General features: G+C 48.3%; 3 protein-coding genes across 11 annotated transcripts in view; all 3 read left to right on the plus strand.

Moving 5' to 3' along the window:
- Positions 1 to 145: 145 nt before the first annotated feature.
- On the plus strand, positions 146 to 4,983 carry ccdc106a (coiled-coil domain containing 106a). Of its 3 annotated transcripts, none has more exons than XM_084668839.1 (8): positions 146 to 280; positions 782 to 857; positions 1,014 to 1,118; positions 1,216 to 1,431; positions 1,568 to 1,639; positions 1,816 to 2,067; positions 2,278 to 2,445; positions 2,573 to 4,983. In XM_084668839.1, the coding sequence occupies exons 2-8, from the start codon at positions 797 to 799 to the stop codon at positions 2,887 to 2,889; spliced, it is 1,191 nt and encodes a 396-aa protein (XP_084524965.1). In that variant the 5' UTR covers positions 146 to 280; positions 782 to 796; the 3' UTR covers positions 2,890 to 4,983. The 3 variants fall into 3 exon arrangements, with proteins under 3 accessions (XP_084524965.1, XP_084524967.1, XP_084524966.1); XM_084668841.1 differs by having other exon boundaries at positions 1,583 to 1,639; XM_084668840.1 differs by having other exon boundaries at positions 175 to 280; positions 779 to 857.
- A 350-nt stretch (positions 4,984 to 5,333) lies between these two features.
- On the plus strand, positions 5,334 to 11,510 carry u2af2a (U2 small nuclear RNA auxiliary factor 2a). 6 transcript variants are annotated; one of them, XM_084668842.1, is made up of 12 exons: positions 5,335 to 5,963; positions 6,347 to 6,527; positions 7,159 to 7,197; positions 7,835 to 7,941; positions 8,069 to 8,220; positions 9,152 to 9,268; positions 9,415 to 9,562; positions 9,714 to 9,793; positions 10,078 to 10,200; positions 10,309 to 10,396; positions 10,753 to 11,006; positions 11,120 to 11,510. In XM_084668842.1, exons 1-12 carry the CDS (start codon positions 5,915 to 5,917, stop codon positions 11,252 to 11,254), a joined length of 1,473 nt encoding a protein of 490 aa, XP_084524968.1. In that variant the 5' UTR covers positions 5,335 to 5,914; the 3' UTR covers positions 11,255 to 11,510. The 6 variants fall into 6 exon arrangements, with proteins under 6 accessions (XP_084524971.1, XP_084524968.1, XP_084524972.1 ...); XM_084668843.1 differs by having other exon boundaries at positions 5,336 to 5,963; positions 9,415 to 9,553; XM_084668844.1 differs by having other exon boundaries at positions 5,336 to 5,963; positions 6,386 to 6,527.
- Positions 11,511 to 16,124: 4,614 nt separating this feature from the next.
- cacng6b (calcium channel, voltage-dependent, gamma subunit 6b) overlaps positions 16,125 to 17,191 on the plus strand; it is a 7,688-nt gene continuing 6,621 nt past the window's right edge. Inside the window, exon 1 of one of the 2 annotated variants that reach the window (XM_084668848.1) lies at positions 16,125 to 16,308. The gene's annotated coding sequence lies outside the window, so the exon portion shown is untranslated. Of the gene's footprint in view, positions 16,309 to 16,350; positions 16,616 to 17,191 lie in introns of those variants that run through there. The other variant, XM_084668849.1, reaches the window with a different exon arrangement.

Here is a 17,191-nt window from a genome sequence, read left to right on the forward strand (position 1 = left end):
AATTATATATAAATATTTGTTTCTCCTTCTTGGGGGAGGGGGGGAGGGGGTGGGGGGCGATGGAGGGAGGGGCATTTTTGGGGGCATTTTTTGTCACATGACGTCTTGGTTTTTATTATCACCGGAAATTGCGTTGGGAGAAGTCTACACAGAATGAAAAAACGCGATAATTGTTATTGTTAGTAAGCTAACCTGTGCCGATGGTTGAATGCTTAAGCTGCATAAAATGACAGATTATTAACAGAGCATAACAAGTGCCTGTGTCCTTACGACGAAAACGGTACGTGCACCATTGACTGTGCTCGAAAAAATCGTGTGTTTTGAGTAAACAAAGTATTCGGTGTAATAACGTTAGATACATAGCTTACTGAAAAGCAATGTTGTTCGCTAGCTACCCTGCTAACGTGTCCATTTTTAATTATAGGGCTATGCCACCTCTTGCATTTTCCTACTGCTTCGTAGCGTCAGCAAGCTATCTGGCAAAAGCTGTAACTTTCATCTGCCAAAATACCTAATAATTGCCTACCACTCGGTGTCCATTCTTGACTTTAATTATGCACGACATGTATTATGACATGCAATGTATTGAGAGATGATCCATAAGAAAGTCAAGGATGAAACTGCATACATTCTCAACAGTTCATACATGCTCTATTTATTATAGTACTTGAGACGCTCTGGTAATATATATGTTACGTAAATCTTAACATAGTTGCTAGCTGGCTAGCGATCTAGTGTAGCTATAAATCAAGCTAAAATGTGTTCTTATATTGGCTAGTAGGCTACAGATTGCGAGATGGAGGATGGAAATTTGAACGACTCTGCACCCACGTCCAAGAGTTCCCACCACTTGCAGAGTAAATATACATGCCACAGCGATAGCCACAGAGGATCTATCGTTGACAGTGTCATTAAATCCTTTATCTATGCCTGTAGATTGTCTTTTTTGATCAACAATAAAGTATGTATGCATTCACAGCTTGTATTTTTACCTTGTACTGCCCTCTCATCAGCTCCGAAGAACGAGGATGCCTACGAAATCGCCAGCCCTTTTGAGGAGGACAACTTTATACAACAACAGCAAAGTTTTTTCAACCAGAATGAAACAAGCTTTGAAGGTAAATGTCAAAATCAAAGCTCCTACTCCTTGAACTGAAAGCCTTTCATATTGGCATCGACCCTTTAACCTTTGACATCTCCCACGCCCCCCTTTAGAGTCCCCTACTCCAGCAGGTCCCGCTGCGGCAGGCAGCTCCTACCTGCTCATCACCAACCTGCGGACCCAGTTGCAGATCTCCCTAGAGAAGAACTCGTGGCTGGCGAAACGCATCGAGGACCTGGAGGAAGAGAGGGACTTCCTCCGCTGCCAGCTGGACCGTTTCATCTTCTCCACCAAGACCCAGGGGCAGGGGCAGAGCCAATACAGCAACGGTGAGGGGGCGGGGTTGACGAGAGGAGGGAGACAAGCTGGAGAATCTGCTTTCCCGTCAAGGGAATGCAGACTGGAGCTTCGGTAAGGAGGCTGGAATTGGGAAAGGTGGTGAATTAAGATCTTCATTTTATTTAGTTTTTGTTCCTGCAGGGTATGGGTCGAGACGGTTCACGTGGAGGGGTAGGAGAGAGGGAGACCGCCCTGCTGGTAATAATGATATATTCCTCTTCCTCTAACTGTTCCACTGTGATACCTATTTTTGAATATTAAGTTGTGAAAATGCCCCAAGCTTAACTGAAGACATTTTTCACAGTGATGTTGTGGAAACACCGTACGAACCGCGTCATCCCTCTCATCGATCTTATCTGTTCCAACCCCTTCAGAGCAGAAATCGGACCCTCGGCCTTTCGCCTCTCGTCAGTTATTACAACGGCGACCCGCCCCGTCCTCAATGGCGCCTCCCAAAAACCACACTTCCAGCCCGATAGCCAGTCAGATTGCTTCCATGAGTGCCCTGTTCAGCTCAGGCAACTCCCAGGCTCTGCTGCAGGCCCACAGCAGTGCCGGGGACAGCGGCATTGGCAATAGCAGACAGAGCATAAATGATATGACTGCGCACGGAAGTGCTGCTCCAGGTATGGCCGCTTATATACCAAACTCATGTTTGGTACTGTGCTGTAAGTAAGGAATGAGTGTGTGTGTGTATAAACGCCTCATGTTTGGCATGAAAGATGCTTGAAAGGGTGTTTGGCACTAGAGTTTCTCTTTTCTTCTGTGTTGTTCCTGTCGTCTCCAGTGGGTTTCATGACATATCATTAGTGTTGTTATGTCTTCTCCTGACCCAGATTCTCTCTCGCTCCTGGGAGAGAGTGATGAGTTTCTGGAGCAGGACAGCTACATGGATGAGGAGGAAATGATCTCAGGGGAGGATGTGATGTCACAGAGCATGAGCAGCAGCATGCACTCGCTGAAAAGGCGGCGGATTTTCCAAGTCCCGAGGGAGAGACAGAGAGGTGAGGGACAGAATCTTTCCAGAACATTTCGAGACAATCGAGATGGCACAGCCGCGTCTCCACGCATGTTCTCACCCTGTAACCTCCTTGAATCTCACCGGTTCTGTGATCGTCTCCTGTCTTGCAGTAAAAGATGCTGCCGGGGTGCTTTTCCGCTACAAGAAGATCCTGCTCACCTACCAGCACCTGAAGAACATGTCAAAGGCCTTCCAGATCCACGGTGTGGACCGCAACACCGTGGCCTCCACCACGCCCATTGCCGAGCTGCTGCTGGTGGCTCCGGAGAAGGTGGCGGAGGTGGGGGAGTTTGACCCGTCCAAGGAGAAGCTGCTTGACTACGCCCGGCGCTGCTACATCGCCCTGGACGAAGAGACGCTGACCAGAGTACAGGCCCTGAAGAAGAACAACCTGCTCCTGCCCATCTCCTACAGGTTCAGACACTGAGACCCCGCTAGGGCACTCTGAGACTAGGGGAGGGGAGGGGCACGGTGGCTTTGCTGTGGCTGAGCTCTTAGGTGCAGTGACCTGAGCCAGGTGGAGCTTTGAGGTTTCCATGGCGCCCGGCGCTGAAGAGGAGCAGTTGCTGCAGATGGAAACCGAGACCCGTACTCTGGAACAAGACCAGGACCTTTTTATTTCTTCCATTCCTTCCAGGGTTATGTGACACATCCACGAGATTAAGCATTGTTTGGAAGGTTACATGTGGTGGTCGACTATGTAACTAAGGGATGGTAACCCCTTTCCCTGGAAGTCCATGTTGATGTTTGTTTTCCTTTCACCCAGGTGATAATAAGAGTCAATTCTGAATCAGTACCCAGATAGAGGTTAAGACAAAAAACAACATCAGCCATGCTGCTAGCAGCAGCTTGAATTTGAGTAGCTCTGGCCATTTTGCTGAAAATCATTCAAAATCCAAGGGTCATGAACTGTGGCATTCCTTAGTTAACCAGAGTGAGTGAACTGAGTGATTCTTAAACTAAGATGAAGCCTCGTTTTGGGAGTAGATTTGGAACTTAAATGTAAACAGACCATGTGACTGTATGTATGTTTAATACTGCTGCATATTTACATACAGTTCTCTTCATGAGTACAACATTACACATGGGATGGCAAGTTTTTATGCAGGAGGTTTCAAGGACTGGCAGTGGTGCAATATTGATATAAATGCCATGAGATCAATTTTGGAAATGGTTGCTGTATATTTTGTGACATGGTAAAAACGTTACCCTTTGTGTCTTTGTGTCACAATAGTCTTTGACTTCACACACTATAAAATTATGTTTATTTGTTGATTGAAAAAAAGGTTGCCTAGCACCCTCCACAGTAAAACATAAATAATAATAATATTCCAGTACTTTTATTTTGTTGAATTATCTTTTGGAAAAGCATCCGCCAGCTTTCCAGAACCCAAATCCTGATCCGATTGTGATACTCTAGTGTTTAGTCAATTGCATTGTCTTTTCCCATTTCATTTCTTCGGAATAAGAAGGAAAAGAATATTGCATATTTTAAAGAGGGAAACTGACTTTGACAGCAAACTGAACAAAACAGAGCATAGCTCCACTGTTGTTTAAATGCAATCAAATCGTTTTAACAGTAACACTTGCTGAGCTCATATGCAGGAAACTCTGTTAATCCTGTCAGATGTGCATCTGATCAATGCTATTGTGAGAACAGTGATACTATAAGGCCTTCATGTTTAGTTGTGATGCATCGTTTTGTTGCTCCAGAATTTACATCATATCTCAGAGACAGTGTTTTATGTATCCTTTGTACTGTACAAAAAGTTACAGTAAATATTTTATATTATTGGTATTGGTATGTTTTTTGTAAATTACACAATTTGGTCAGAACTTTAGTTTTCATACTCTTCTATAATATACGAATCAGAACTAACACTACGTGTCTTTCATTTACAACATTTATTTTTATCAACAGAAATGGTTTGAAAAATAACCAGATTTTAACCCTAGTTCTTATCCATTTCCCTTCCAAATGCAAAGCTTTTCTTTTGACCTTTTTTTCTTTTTTTTACAGACTTGGGTTTTGACTGAACTGTTATTTAAACTAATAGACTAACAACAGGACATTTGTTTATTATCGTTTGTTATGTTGATATTATACTGGTACAGATAACTGGTGAGATCCTGTGACAATTTGAAGTTTATGACATGATGTGACAATATGCCTCTTCAGGTCTTCAGCCTTCTCACAGTAACATGCAGGGAAAAGTGTCAATATATACAATTCAAAACTGGTTAACTCATGTTCAACATGTTTGATACGGGTCAGAGGAGTCTTTGTTTGTCTGCCTTTTTAGTATCCAATTAAACAAAAGCACTATACATGTAAACACTGATGGAGAGATGTCTAGACCAAGCCTGCACTTTTTAAAGAAAGGTTTCCAGTATTTAAGAGTCACAAGTAGTTGCCAATATATCGAGTAAGCTGTAAGTGTCACTGAGAAATAGTATCTTGTTATTACCAGTGTTACTGTAAAGACACAATGCAATTAAATAATTTGATTTCATATGAAAATAGCTTGGGTCACTGGTCCATTTGTTTTTGTTTTTTCAAAAGGTTGCTCAAATTTGAACAGTAAAGTTCAGATCCCAAAGATCCTATGTAAAAAGAGATTCAGAAATTCAGATGGAACTAAATTCAGGCTGCTCACATTCAAATGTTGAAATTCAGATCCCTTCAACCATAGTTGATAATAAATAAGAACCTGGCTGCATATCTACGCTAGTTTTGATGGAGACAATTCACTATCTTGAAGTCTTTCCCTGCAAACAATTGTAAAATCGTATCCATCTCTAAAGTGTCACATATGAACGCCCGATTTACTGAAGTATGTCTTCCGTTCATTGGAGAACGAAAAGGTCACGAGTGTAACAACTTCCTGTGTCACAGGGTGCCTGGGAGAAGGAGAGCAAGAAGCGGGCATACCAAATCTATCGTTGACGTTATCAATTTTTTTACTGTAAACGTAACTTTTGGGTTTCTCAAGACACCAACGACTTGCAGTGGATCACTGTAGTGACCTTTTGATGCATATTTAGCTCACCTATCTTCTCATTTTTCATTCGACTTAGCTACCCAGTTAACGTACACGACTCCTGCAAGAGCAGGCCCGTTCTCCAGGACGTTGCTTTATCTGGTTAGCAAGCTAGCACATCCGAACACGTTTTCTTCCTCAATGTTTTTGTTCGTTTACTTCGTATTTTGAGACCATATTGCTGTAGCTAACGCTGAGTTTTGTCGTTTTTATAAGGAGTAGCACGTTTATTCTGTTTATATTTTGTTGAATGAATACTTTGTTTGCTAGCTACGTTTTTAGCTAAATTAGTGTGCCGCTCGCCGTATTTTTGCTAGCTTGCTAGCCAACGCGCTACCTTGCCGTCCAGTGAACGCAGATAGAGGCTTGCATTTGCGGATTTGCAAGTGAGCAAACACATTAGCTACGAAAATGTCGGATTTTGACGAATTCGAGAGACAGCTGTCTGAAAACAAACAAGGTAATGTCTTTTTTCATGCTCTAGCTTGGTAGTTATGTCAGAATGTAGCTATAGGGTGTAAAGCGATTGTCACGAAACTGCTAGCCTATGGATCGCTAGCTACTGGCAAGCTAACGGGCCAGACTATTTTGATTAGGCTGCAGTGGTTGTATCTACTAGCAAACCAGCTAGCTAGTTGGGCACGTTAATGTTAATCTGTTAAACTACTAGCAACTACACCTAACTAAGAACGAATTTCTTGGAAACAATTACTGTATGGGGATTTAGTGACCAGACTCGAGTAGCTGTAGTTATGAAATTACGCTTTTGTTGGCTAACGTTTGTCGTATTTAATTGTCTGCTCCTTCCTTTTTAAAATCTAGAAACATTTGACCCTTTCATAGAATCATCTCATCCACACACCGGTTTTTTACTTCCCGCAGCGGAGAGAGACAAGGAAAACCGTCACCACCGCCGCTCCCCCTCACGCAGCCGCAGCAGGGAGCGAAAGAGGCGAAGCCGGGACAGGGACAGACGCAGCCGAGATCGCCGTGGGGAGAGCAAAGAAAGACGGCAGAGACGCAGGTTTGGAAATGTCCTCACTTACTTACCGTAGTCTTCATGCAGCGTTAGAGGCTCTAGCAGAATATGCAGTCTTGTGTTCCAGCTTAACTCACACCGGTTAGAACGCCACAACTGACCTCCTTGAGCTAAAATACAGTCATTATACTAAATTACTTAATTGATTTTTCACCCGTGGTGTCTTTTTTTGCATATGTTTTATTGTCTTTTGTCATTTGTTTTTACGATGTAATGCTTTGATGTCCAGACTGGAGCGCAATACAAAGGTTCATTGGAGCACTCTCTTCAGTAGAATAGGGTTAGATCTGACTGAAGCGTTTCAACACATCAGACATGAGTGTCTAACACTTTTGTGCTTTCTTCCCAAGATCTGTAAAGATTTTAGTGATTGTAACAGGTCTGCTTTAGGTGGGCTGGGTGGTGGTGGGGTGGGGGGGGGTGTTGGGTTCCTAGTGTTTACCTTGTGCTTTCATATGTTTAATCTTTAACTACTGGAGAGAGAGAGGGGTCTATGTCCGGAGGGGCCAGTACAGCAGAAATTGGTTGAAATCTATGGAGTCTTTGGAGTACATCTGTTTTTGAACTATATTGTTTGGTTGGAGTGAAATGTGAACCCCTTCCAATGTCATTTCAGCTCACCCGCTCTCAACCAACCCCAAGAGATTGCTGTAAGGTAATACAGCAAACTAACAGAGCCTGTTTTTACATCATCACAACACTCCAGTCACTCCAGTGATCTTGCTATGATTCTGTGTACTCTGCGCGCACACACACACATACGCACACATGATGGCAGTGAACCAGGCTGCGCGCGGAGGGGGGGTGCGCTCTCCTTCCCACCCAGGGTGTGGCCCCCTCGTCTGGTCTTAACGCTTGAAGATCAAAATAGGGTGCTCACACTACATATAACCTCAAAGAAAACAGACCAGCTGGGAAGGTTCACAACGCACGGTTCCTCGTGCCTTCACCCACTAGGGAGATGGAAAACAGCCAGCCTCTCTGAGGGTCCAGCTAGTGACCTCACCCCTCAGGCAGCCAGCCTCTCTGAGGGTCCAGCTAGTGACCTCACCCCTCAGGCAGCCAGCCTCTCTGAGGTCCAGCTACTGACCTCACCCCTCAGGCAGCCAGCCTCTCTGAGGTCCAGCTAGTGACCTCACCCCTCAGGCAGCCAGCCTCTCTGAGGTCCAGCTACTGACCTCACCCCTCAGGGATTCCCCATCATGCTTCCTGATTGGCTCAGCTCTTCATCTAACTCTCTTCACGTCCTTCACTGGTTTCTCTCTCGCCCCCCTCTGTGTTTCCCTGTTTAGCCGCTCTCCGCACCGCGAGAAGAAGAAGAACAAGGTGAAGAAGTACTGGGATGTCCCTCCGCCCGGATTTGAACACATCACCCCCATGCAGTACAAAGCCATGCAGGGTAAGAGCGTGTGATGTCCTCATGGACATAACACAGCAACCTGGCGATGCAACAACCTGATCTGATGTGCAAGATGGTGTCTAGAACAATGTGAATGAACCCCCCCTCCCCCTCCTGAAACATCCAGCTGCAGGCCAGATCCCAGCCACGGCACTCCTACCCACCATGACCCCCGACGGCCTGGCCGTCACCCCCACCCCCGTGCCCGTGGTGGGCAGCCAGATGACCCGGCAGGCCCGCAGGCTGTACGTGGGCAACATCCCCTTTGGCATCACAGAGGTGAGACCCTTAATGGGGAGACAGGGGGCTGAGAGATGGAGATACAGGGGGCTGGGAGATGGAGAGAGAGATGGAGGGAGAGATGGAGAGACAGGGGGCTGGGAGATGGAGAGAGAGATGGAGAGACAGGGGGCTGAGAGATGGAGAGACAGGGGGCTGAGAGATGGAGAGACAGGGACTGAGAGATGGAGAGACAGGGGGCTGAGAGATGGAGAGACAGGGGCTGAGAGATGGAGAGACAGGGGGCTGGGAGATGGAGAGACAGGGGGCTGGGAGATGGAGAGACAGGGGGCTGGGAGATGGAGAGACAGGGGGCTGGGAGATGGAGAGACAGGGGGCTGGGAGATGGAGAGACAGGGGGCTGAGAGATGGAGAGACAGGGGGCTGGGAGATGGAGAGACAGGGGCTGAGAGATGGAGAGACAGGGGGCTGAGAGATGGAGAGACAGGGGGCTGAGAGATGGAGAGACAGGGGGCTGAGAGATGGAGAGACAGGGGGCTGAGAGATGGAGAGACAGGGGCTGAGAGATGGAGAGACAGGGGGCTGAGAGATGGAGAGACAGGGGGCTGGGAGATGGAGAGACAGGGGGCTGGGAGATGGAGAGACAGGGGGCTGGGAGATGGAGAGACAGATGGAGAGACAGGGGCTGGGAGATGGAGAGACAGATGGAGAGACAGGGGCTGGGAGATGGAGAGACAGGGGGCTGGGAGATAGAGACACCTGGAGGGCTACCTTTTCTTGATCAACCCGTAGTCCTCTGTATGTAGAATGTACACCAGGCCAATGTTTCTTGCGTGTTCTCTGGGCTAGTATGTTGATGTTCTTGTATGTATTAACTGGCATGAGACATCATTGTTTGGCTTCTGCTGTCTGTCTCTGTAACTCTCGTTTGGTTTCGCTCTCTCTGTCTCTGTGACTGTGTCGTGTGTAGGAGTCCATGATGGATTTCTTCAACGCTCAGATGCGTCTGGGCGGACTCACTCAGGCCCCTGGCAACCCAGTCCTCGCCGTGCAGATCAACCAGGACAAGAACTTCGCCTTCCTCGAGGTCCGTCTCACTCACAGCAGCTGTCACGTGACCCGCCATCAGCTGTCACATGACCCGCCATCAGCTGTCACATGACCCGCCAGCAGCCACAGAGCCTCAGAAGAACCAGCTGTTCAAACTCTCTCTTCCTGTCTTGTCCTGTGCAGTTCCGCTCTGTGGATGAGACGACCCAGGCCATGGCGTTCGACGGCATCATCTTCCAGGGCCAGAGTCTGAAGATTCGCCGTCCCCATGACTACCAGCCCCTGCCTGGCATGAGCGAGAACCCAAGTGTCTACGTTCCGGGTACGCCCGGTACAGACCAGCAGGGTCCCCTGACCTCACACCAGCACAGCCCAAACCACACTCACTTGTACTAGTAGTGAAATGCACACATCCATCCATAGCACTGCCCCTTGACTAACTTAAACCTGTGTGTGTGTGTGTGTGTGTGTGGGCCCTGTAGGCGTGGTCTCTACGGTGGTGCCTGACTCTGCTCACAAGCTCTTCATCGGAGGCCTGCCCAACTACCTGAACGATGATCAGGTCAGTGTCATCACCCTGCACCCCCTCCCCTGCCTTACCACCTGACCCAGACCCCCTCCCCTGCCTGACCACCTGACCCAGACCCCCTCCCCTGCCTGACCACCTGACCCAGACCCCCTCCCCTGCCTGACCACCTGACCCAGACCCCCTGCCTTACCACCTGACCCAGACCCCCTCCCCTGCCTGACCACCTGACTCCCCCCCTCCCCGCAGTGCGGTCCAGAACACACCGCCTCATTCCAATGGTCTGGTTCCAGTGACCTAGAATGTTCTCTCCCCCCCAGGTGAAGGAGCTGCTGACTTCCTTCGGGCCCCTGAAGGCCTTCAACCTGGTGAAGGACAGTGCCACCGGCCTCTCCAAGGGCTACGCCTTCTGCGAATACGTGGACGTCAACCTCAATGACCAGGTAACCGTGGCGGCGCAAATCTACTGTCGGCAGTGGTGGGTTCACGGCTAAGTCCCACGGTTAGATAGTGGCGGCTGGATGTTGACGTGTTTGTCGTGTCGTGTGCAGGCCATCGCAGGACTGAACGGCATGCAGCTGGGAGACAAGAAGCTGCTGGTGCAGAGAGCCAGCGTGGGATCCAAGAACGCCACCCTGGTGAGGGAGGAGCTAGGAGCCGAGGGGGAGGAGCTAGGAGACATCGGATTCCAACGTTGTCGTTACGTGTCGTTTGGTGCAAAATATATCGTCTAACCAATTGTTTTTTTCTTTTCATCTTCCTCGCTGCCCTCCCGTCATCCTCTCTACCTACGCGAACAATAGGAGGTTATTATGAACCTTGTTTCAGTTTTTTTATAAGCCTACTTTACGCTCTCACTGGTATGTGAGGCTTCATGTGCATATGCAGATGATTTAATTTCCTTGTATCCTATCTCTTGCACCCTCTTCTGCCTCTGCCCTCTCTCTCTCTCTCTCTCTCTCCTGTCTTTGTGGTCTGGCTGTCTCTCTCTGCACAGACGAGTATAAACCAGACCCCAGTGACGCTGCAGGTGCCGGGCCTGATGAACAGCTCTGTCAACCAGATGGGCGGCCTGCCCACGGAGGTGCTGTGCCTGATGAACATGGTGGCCCCCGAGGAGCTGCTGGACGACGAGGAGTACGAGGAGATCGTGGAGGACGTGAGGGACGAGTGCAGCAAGTACGGCCAGGTCAAGAGCATCGAGATCCCCAGACCTGTGGACGGACTGGAGGTCCCTGGGACTGGCAAGGTGTGTGTGTGTGTGTGTGTGTGTGAACGTCAGTCATGCATTGCAAGGTTCCTGGATCTTATCTCTTTTTCGTCATTTCATCCGTCTGCCTCTTTCTCTGCCCTCCTGCGCAGATCTTTGTGGAGTTCATGTCGGTGTTTGACTCCCAGAAGGCCATGCAGGGGCTAACAGGAAGGAAGTTTGCCAACCGGGTGGTGGTGACCAAATACTGCGACCCCGACGCCTACCACCGCCGAGACTTCTGGTAGAAAGGGGATGAGGGGCGGAAAGGAGGGAGGGATGGATGGATGTCCCAGGTTTTAGTTGACCTCCAGCCTGTATCTTTAGGCACTCGTGCAGGGATGAACATCCTAGGCTTTTGGTGTCAAAGCTTCCTAGCTTTTCCAAAGGCACCTTTTTTAAGCTGTATTTGTTTCATACCTGCAGGACATGTCTAAAGGTGGGGGCTCCGGGGCAGTTAGGCACTGCGGAAACGACTGCAGGGGGAGGGTTTCTATTCAACTAAACGGGAGGGGGGGGGGGGGGATTTTTGAGAATTGTGTGTAGAAACAGGTAAGGGAGGGGCTTAATCGATTTTTATACTTTGTGAGAAAGGGATGTCATTAATGGGGGGGGGAGGGGGTGCCACACTGAGGTTTGTATTTAAGTGAAGAGGGGTAGCCTGTTTCAGTCCTGTAGAGGACAGGAGGGCGTGGGGAGGCTGGTGGCTAGGTGGTTTTGGGAGGAGTTACAGGCATTGAGGGTTGACAGTTGGAAGTTCCACCCACTGATGCAGAACATCTTGAGGGGGGGGGGGGGGGGGTACAGTGCAGTGGGGAGTGATTGATAAGTAGGCCCCTTATTTCATCAACAATTTTTCAGGTTTGAACTCATTTTGTTTCTTCATTTGGCTACACTCATCCTTCCATATGTGTGTGTGTGTGTGTGTGTGGCAGTCATTAGGGGAAGCTTTAACTGTGTTCATGTCGGGCCGTAAAGATCTGAATGTCAACATTCATCTGTTCAATACTGTAATTGACTAGCTACGCTGATCTGACTTGCGACATCTTAGATGCAGTTTCTGAGGGTGAATTGGAAGTATGGTGTCTTTGAACAGTGCCCACATGTGTTTTGGTGTTTTTGTTTGATATTTGGTTAAAAAAAAAAAGAAGAGAAAAATCTCCCATCTCCATGATCAGCAGGTCATCTTCCATCTTCACCCCACAGAGGAGCTGCAGAGAATCACATGTTAGCGAACAGGGAAAATACGTTGTTTTTGTTAAATTAGCTCTTGATTTTTAAGAAGCATAAATCAAATAGATAATGAGGAGGGATCTGTCTAGCTCTGACTAAAAGCCTTAATGTTACGTTTTCATGTCAAGGTTTGATAAGGTAGAAAATAGGTTACCCCTCGATCTGTCTTTGAACATGTCTATACATGTCAACATTTCTTGGCTTAGAGTTGTTTAATTTGGCAAATACCTAAGTAACTAATGCATCGCTTTGTAAGATTCTTTTTTTTTTTGCCTCCTATTTCAAACTGATCTTTGTGGAATGGAAGCTAGAAATTTCTTGGACCTGGTTGTATTTGTGTGTGCTACATCTCACCCCTCACCAGACAAAATAAACATAAATATGAATACCAATGGCTCATGTTTATAACTTGCCTATTGAAGGTAGTTTAAGGACTCTTCATGGCATGTTATCACCGAAAGGATAAAAGTTCATTTTACTCAGCCCATGTCGAAGTTGTCGGGTCATGTTTGCTTAGACATATCTGAAGGATGTCAGTGGGGATTTTCTGTAAGTAGTAGGTCCTCCAGAATAGTGTAGAGTCCCTGTGCATACTGTCAGTAGATTCCAACTGTCCTATCTCTTTTAAATGTATTCCTATCTAGAAACATCCATTCTACTATTTACATAGTTAAGGTGTCAGATGCCTGTTCTGTTTGCTAGACTGAAAAAGAGACCTGGGGTTTTGCCAGTAAAAACCTGTATATCCATCCTCTAGCTCTGAAAAATAGTATTTTAAATGTTTAATTTCAGGTTTTCCTCAAACATGTGATTTCTCAAGTGAATTAATGGAATTAAAAAAAGGCCTAAAACAATGTTGAGTTTGGCATGTGTGGGTTTGTTTTTCCCTTGTTGCATAAGTGTGGATCTACATTACAATTGGTATCGGTGAATCCACATTTCCTACAACACTCAGTTTCCCCGATGATGTCATTGCTCCCTCAGAATTCCGTCCAGTGATGTCATCGTCAACCAGTCCACGGCGGTGCGTGGAGACGTGTAGTTCTAATCCATCTCCAACAGGTGCCGCTATTCCCTAAAGACTTCCAGTCGGGCACTCGCCGCGATCTAGCGGTTCTGCTAGCTGAGCTGACGCGCGTGCCTACACAGCCAGCAGGTGTCCGTCATGGGGAGTAAGTTGCTTAAACACCACGGAGCCAAACCGCCGATGCAGCCCTTTCTCTGTCATCCCTCCGCCCCACCTCAACCACAAGGGAGTTCATCATTAAGATGCACCAGGATGCACATAAATCTCTGTCGTAGGGACAAGGCCCAGTGTGAGCCCTATGCCTTAGATGTCTTTCCGCATCACTGCCCCCCCCTCCCCAACCCCCACAGGGGTGACGCAACACCCCCTAGACAGGAGTGCAGATCTAAAACCAGCTCCCCCATTGTCCAATCATAGCCTCTGAAGGCATGGTGATCGCCTATAAGGGAAGAATGAGGGGAAGCCTGGAGAGAGAGGGCAGCGTAGAGCAGCAGCTGTGCCCAGACAGACCCTGTGGTGCTGCAGTGAGCACAGCCTGTTGTGGCGTCCCCTGGTGGTCGACTGGAGAACAGTGTAGCTACTGCTGCTGAGTCGGCCTGGTCATTGTCATTCTGAGCAACACCTTCACATTGATCTTCATTCACAGCAGATGGAACACTGCAGCAGATGTAGAGAACTACGCTAAAGCCAACAGGCCAGTGTGTGTGTGTGTGTTTGTTGTTGTTGTTTGTGTGTGTTTTTGTGTTAAGTGTGTGTGAGAGAACGTGTGCTTCTGTGTGGTGTTTGCATGTGTGCGTGTGCCTTGTGGCGTTTGTGCATGCTTGCACGTGTGTGCGTGCGCGTGTGTGCATGTGCACATGCTTGTCTCAGGCGTTGTGTCAACGTGCATCCCCAGGGCTCAGAAGCAGGAGAGATGAGGAGAGAGACAGAGGGAGAGAGAGAGAGAGACAGAGGGAGAGAAAGAGAGAGAGAGACAGAGAGAGAGACAGAGAGAGAGAGACGGAGAGAGAGACAGAGGGGGACAGAGAGAGAGACAGAGAGAGACAGAGAGAGAGACGGAGAGAGAGACGGAGGGGGACAGAGAGAGAGACAGAGGGAGACAGAGAGAGAGACAGAGAGAGACAGAGAGAGAGACAGAGAGAGAGATGGAGAGAGAGAGAGAGAGTGGGAAAGAGAGAGAGAAAGAGAGAGGTGTGGTTGACATCAGCATACTATTATGTGAAAGAAAGAGATGTGCTCACACACACCTACGACTTCATACGTGTGGGGGGTGTTTCCTACGCCGGGCTGCTTGGTGCGTTCCTCTGTCCTCCCCAGTCCACCTGGTTCCCCTCGGAGACACTCTCCACATCTCCTCCTCTCCTCCACTCCTCTCCTACTCCTCTCTTCCTCCTCTTCTCCTCTCTTCCTCCTCTCCTCCTCTCCACATCTCCTCCTCTCCTCCACTCCTCTCCTCCTCTCCTCCTCCTCTCCTCCTCTCTTCCTCCTCTCCTCCTCTCCACATCTCCACATCTCCTCCTCCTCCTCTCCTCCTCTGCTCCTCTCTTCCTCTCTTCCTCCTTTCCTCCTCCTTTCCACATCTCCAAATCTCCTCCTCCTCTCCTCTCCACATCTCCAAATCTCCTCCTCCTCTCCACCTCCTCTCCTCCTCTCTTCCTCCTCTCCTCCTCCTCTCCACCTCTCCACATCTCCTCCTCATCTCCTCCTCTCCACCTCTCCACATCTCCTCCTCCTCTCCTCCTCTCCTCCTCCTCCTCTCCACCTCTCCAAATCTCCTCCTCTCCTCCTCCTCCTCTCCTCCTCCTCCTCTCCACCTCTTCTCCACATCTCCTCCTCCTCTCCTCCTCCTCTCCTCCTCTCCTCATCCTCTCCACCTCTCCTCCTCTCCTCCTCCTCTCCTCCTCCTCTCCACCTCTCCTCCTCTCCTTCTCTCCTATCATCCTCTCCTTGCCTCACTAGTTCTCTTGTACCTCCTGTCCCCTGCTTCCTTCCTCCTCTCTCAGTATCGCCTTCCCTCCTTCTCATTTTCTCCCGCTCCCCACCCCCCACCTTCAGTGAGGCCACTGTTGTTGTTACCCCCCCCCTGCTCCCCTCCTCTCCAACCCCCCTCCACCCTTCTGTGCCACGTGTCATGTGTAACCTACACGGTCTGCAGCCGTCAGGCAGAGCTTGAGCCCCTCTACACCTCTTAGGACCCAGCTGCAGTCTGTACCGACCTCAGTGTTTCTCTCTCTCTCTCTCTCTCTCTCTCTCTCTCTCTCTCTCTCTCTCTCTCTCTCTCTCTCTCTCTCTCTCTATGTCTTTCTTTCTGTCTGTCTGTCTGCCTCTCTCTGTCTCTCTCTCTAAATTAGCGGTGTGTTGTGATTTGCTGTGAAATGCTGTGCTGGCCTCTCATATAAACAGTCCAGAAGCCCCTCCTTCACCCTCACTTAATGTCATTAACAGGTGGCTGTCTTAAAATAAACTCTCTCTCCCTCTCATTCTCCCTCACTCTCTCTTTTACACCAACACACACACACACGCGCGCACAGGTCACACACACGGCCAGACAGACAGTCACCCTAATGTTTTTATCTACGTAAGCAGGGACTGTTGTGACAGTTGGACCACCCAGAAACACCTCCTTTCAAACAGATAGCGTTGAGTGTGAACATATACCTGAACCTCACCACCACCACCAGCACACACACACACACACACACACATACACACACTGAAGAAGCCAGTACACACACACTTAATCATCTGCAGGACCTACGCCCCCCGCCCCCCTCCTCACCCCCCACCCCACTTACACTCTCTTTCCGTAACCCATGCATACTTTCTACCCACCCCCTTAACATACTCTCTCTCTCTGTCTCTCTCTCTCTGTCTCTCTCTCTGTCTCTCTCTCTCTCTCTCACACACACACACACACACATTTTGTCTGTCTTGGTCTCTCACTCTCCCGCCTCTCACCCCCGCCAACTCGCCCGCCTCTCTCCCCCTCTGTGAAGTTTCAGGCGTCTCTCTCTTCTGAAGAAAACAACAAACACCAAACAGGTCAGAATTCTTCTTCTCGTTTTTCTTGTTGCTGCGATGCGTTCCTTTCTGTTTTCGTCAGACGCGCGCTCGTGTCACGCTGGATGGCTGGGGTTCTGGGTAGCGAAACGAGAGGGAAAGGGGAACTCTGAATTTTCAAAGACCACAGATGTTTTCCTCATAAAAACATGTCAGCAGTTAGACCTTCAGTACAGACACTGAATCCGCTCTACACGAAGGCAAGCTGTTACAGGAGCAGGAGCGAACTGAACACTGCTGTGTTACTGAAGTAGACACATAGACTGAACCGATTTCAACATTACCAAAGGTACTAAGATCACAGTGAATAGTTCTGCAGAAAAACAAACAATTTTTACGCTACCTCAGTTTGGGAACAGTTTGGCTTCTACTCACCCATTTGAACCATTTCAGAGTTGCAATTAATGTAATGTGATATTTATAGAACTAACAAACAATCATTCCTACTGGAGCTTTCAGCAGCTTGCTTAAACTGTTAGAAATCCAATACAGTCGATATGAGAAACTAGGACTGTACAAGTAGATGAAGGGTTATCTCTAATAAACCTTTACCATGCCACCCCATATATTCAACAAATCACACAAACTGTCACGTGTTGAGGAATAGGTTCACGTTGGACATGATGGTATCTCACTTTGGAAGAGAGATGCAGTAAGTGATCCTCACCAGAATGCTTGCCAGAGCTGTCAGGAGGATTTTTTGGTGCACCTTAATGAAAAGGACACCTAGAGTTCTGGGCTTGACCCAAGTTGTATTCAGATGAGTCTGTGGTTTTTTTAACTCAGACTACATCTATAGGAGGAATAGAGATAAATAAAGTCACATCGCAGCTATTGTTCAACGCTTGTTTTTTGTGAGAATGGT

The sequence above is a fragment of the Hypomesus nipponensis genome, chromosome 2 (assembly GCF_054491055.1).
Source record: "Hypomesus nipponensis isolate SF chromosome 2, ASM5449105v1, whole genome shotgun sequence".
In the NCBI taxonomy this organism is placed as follows: Eukaryota; Metazoa; Chordata; class Actinopteri; order Osmeriformes; family Osmeridae; genus Hypomesus; species Hypomesus nipponensis.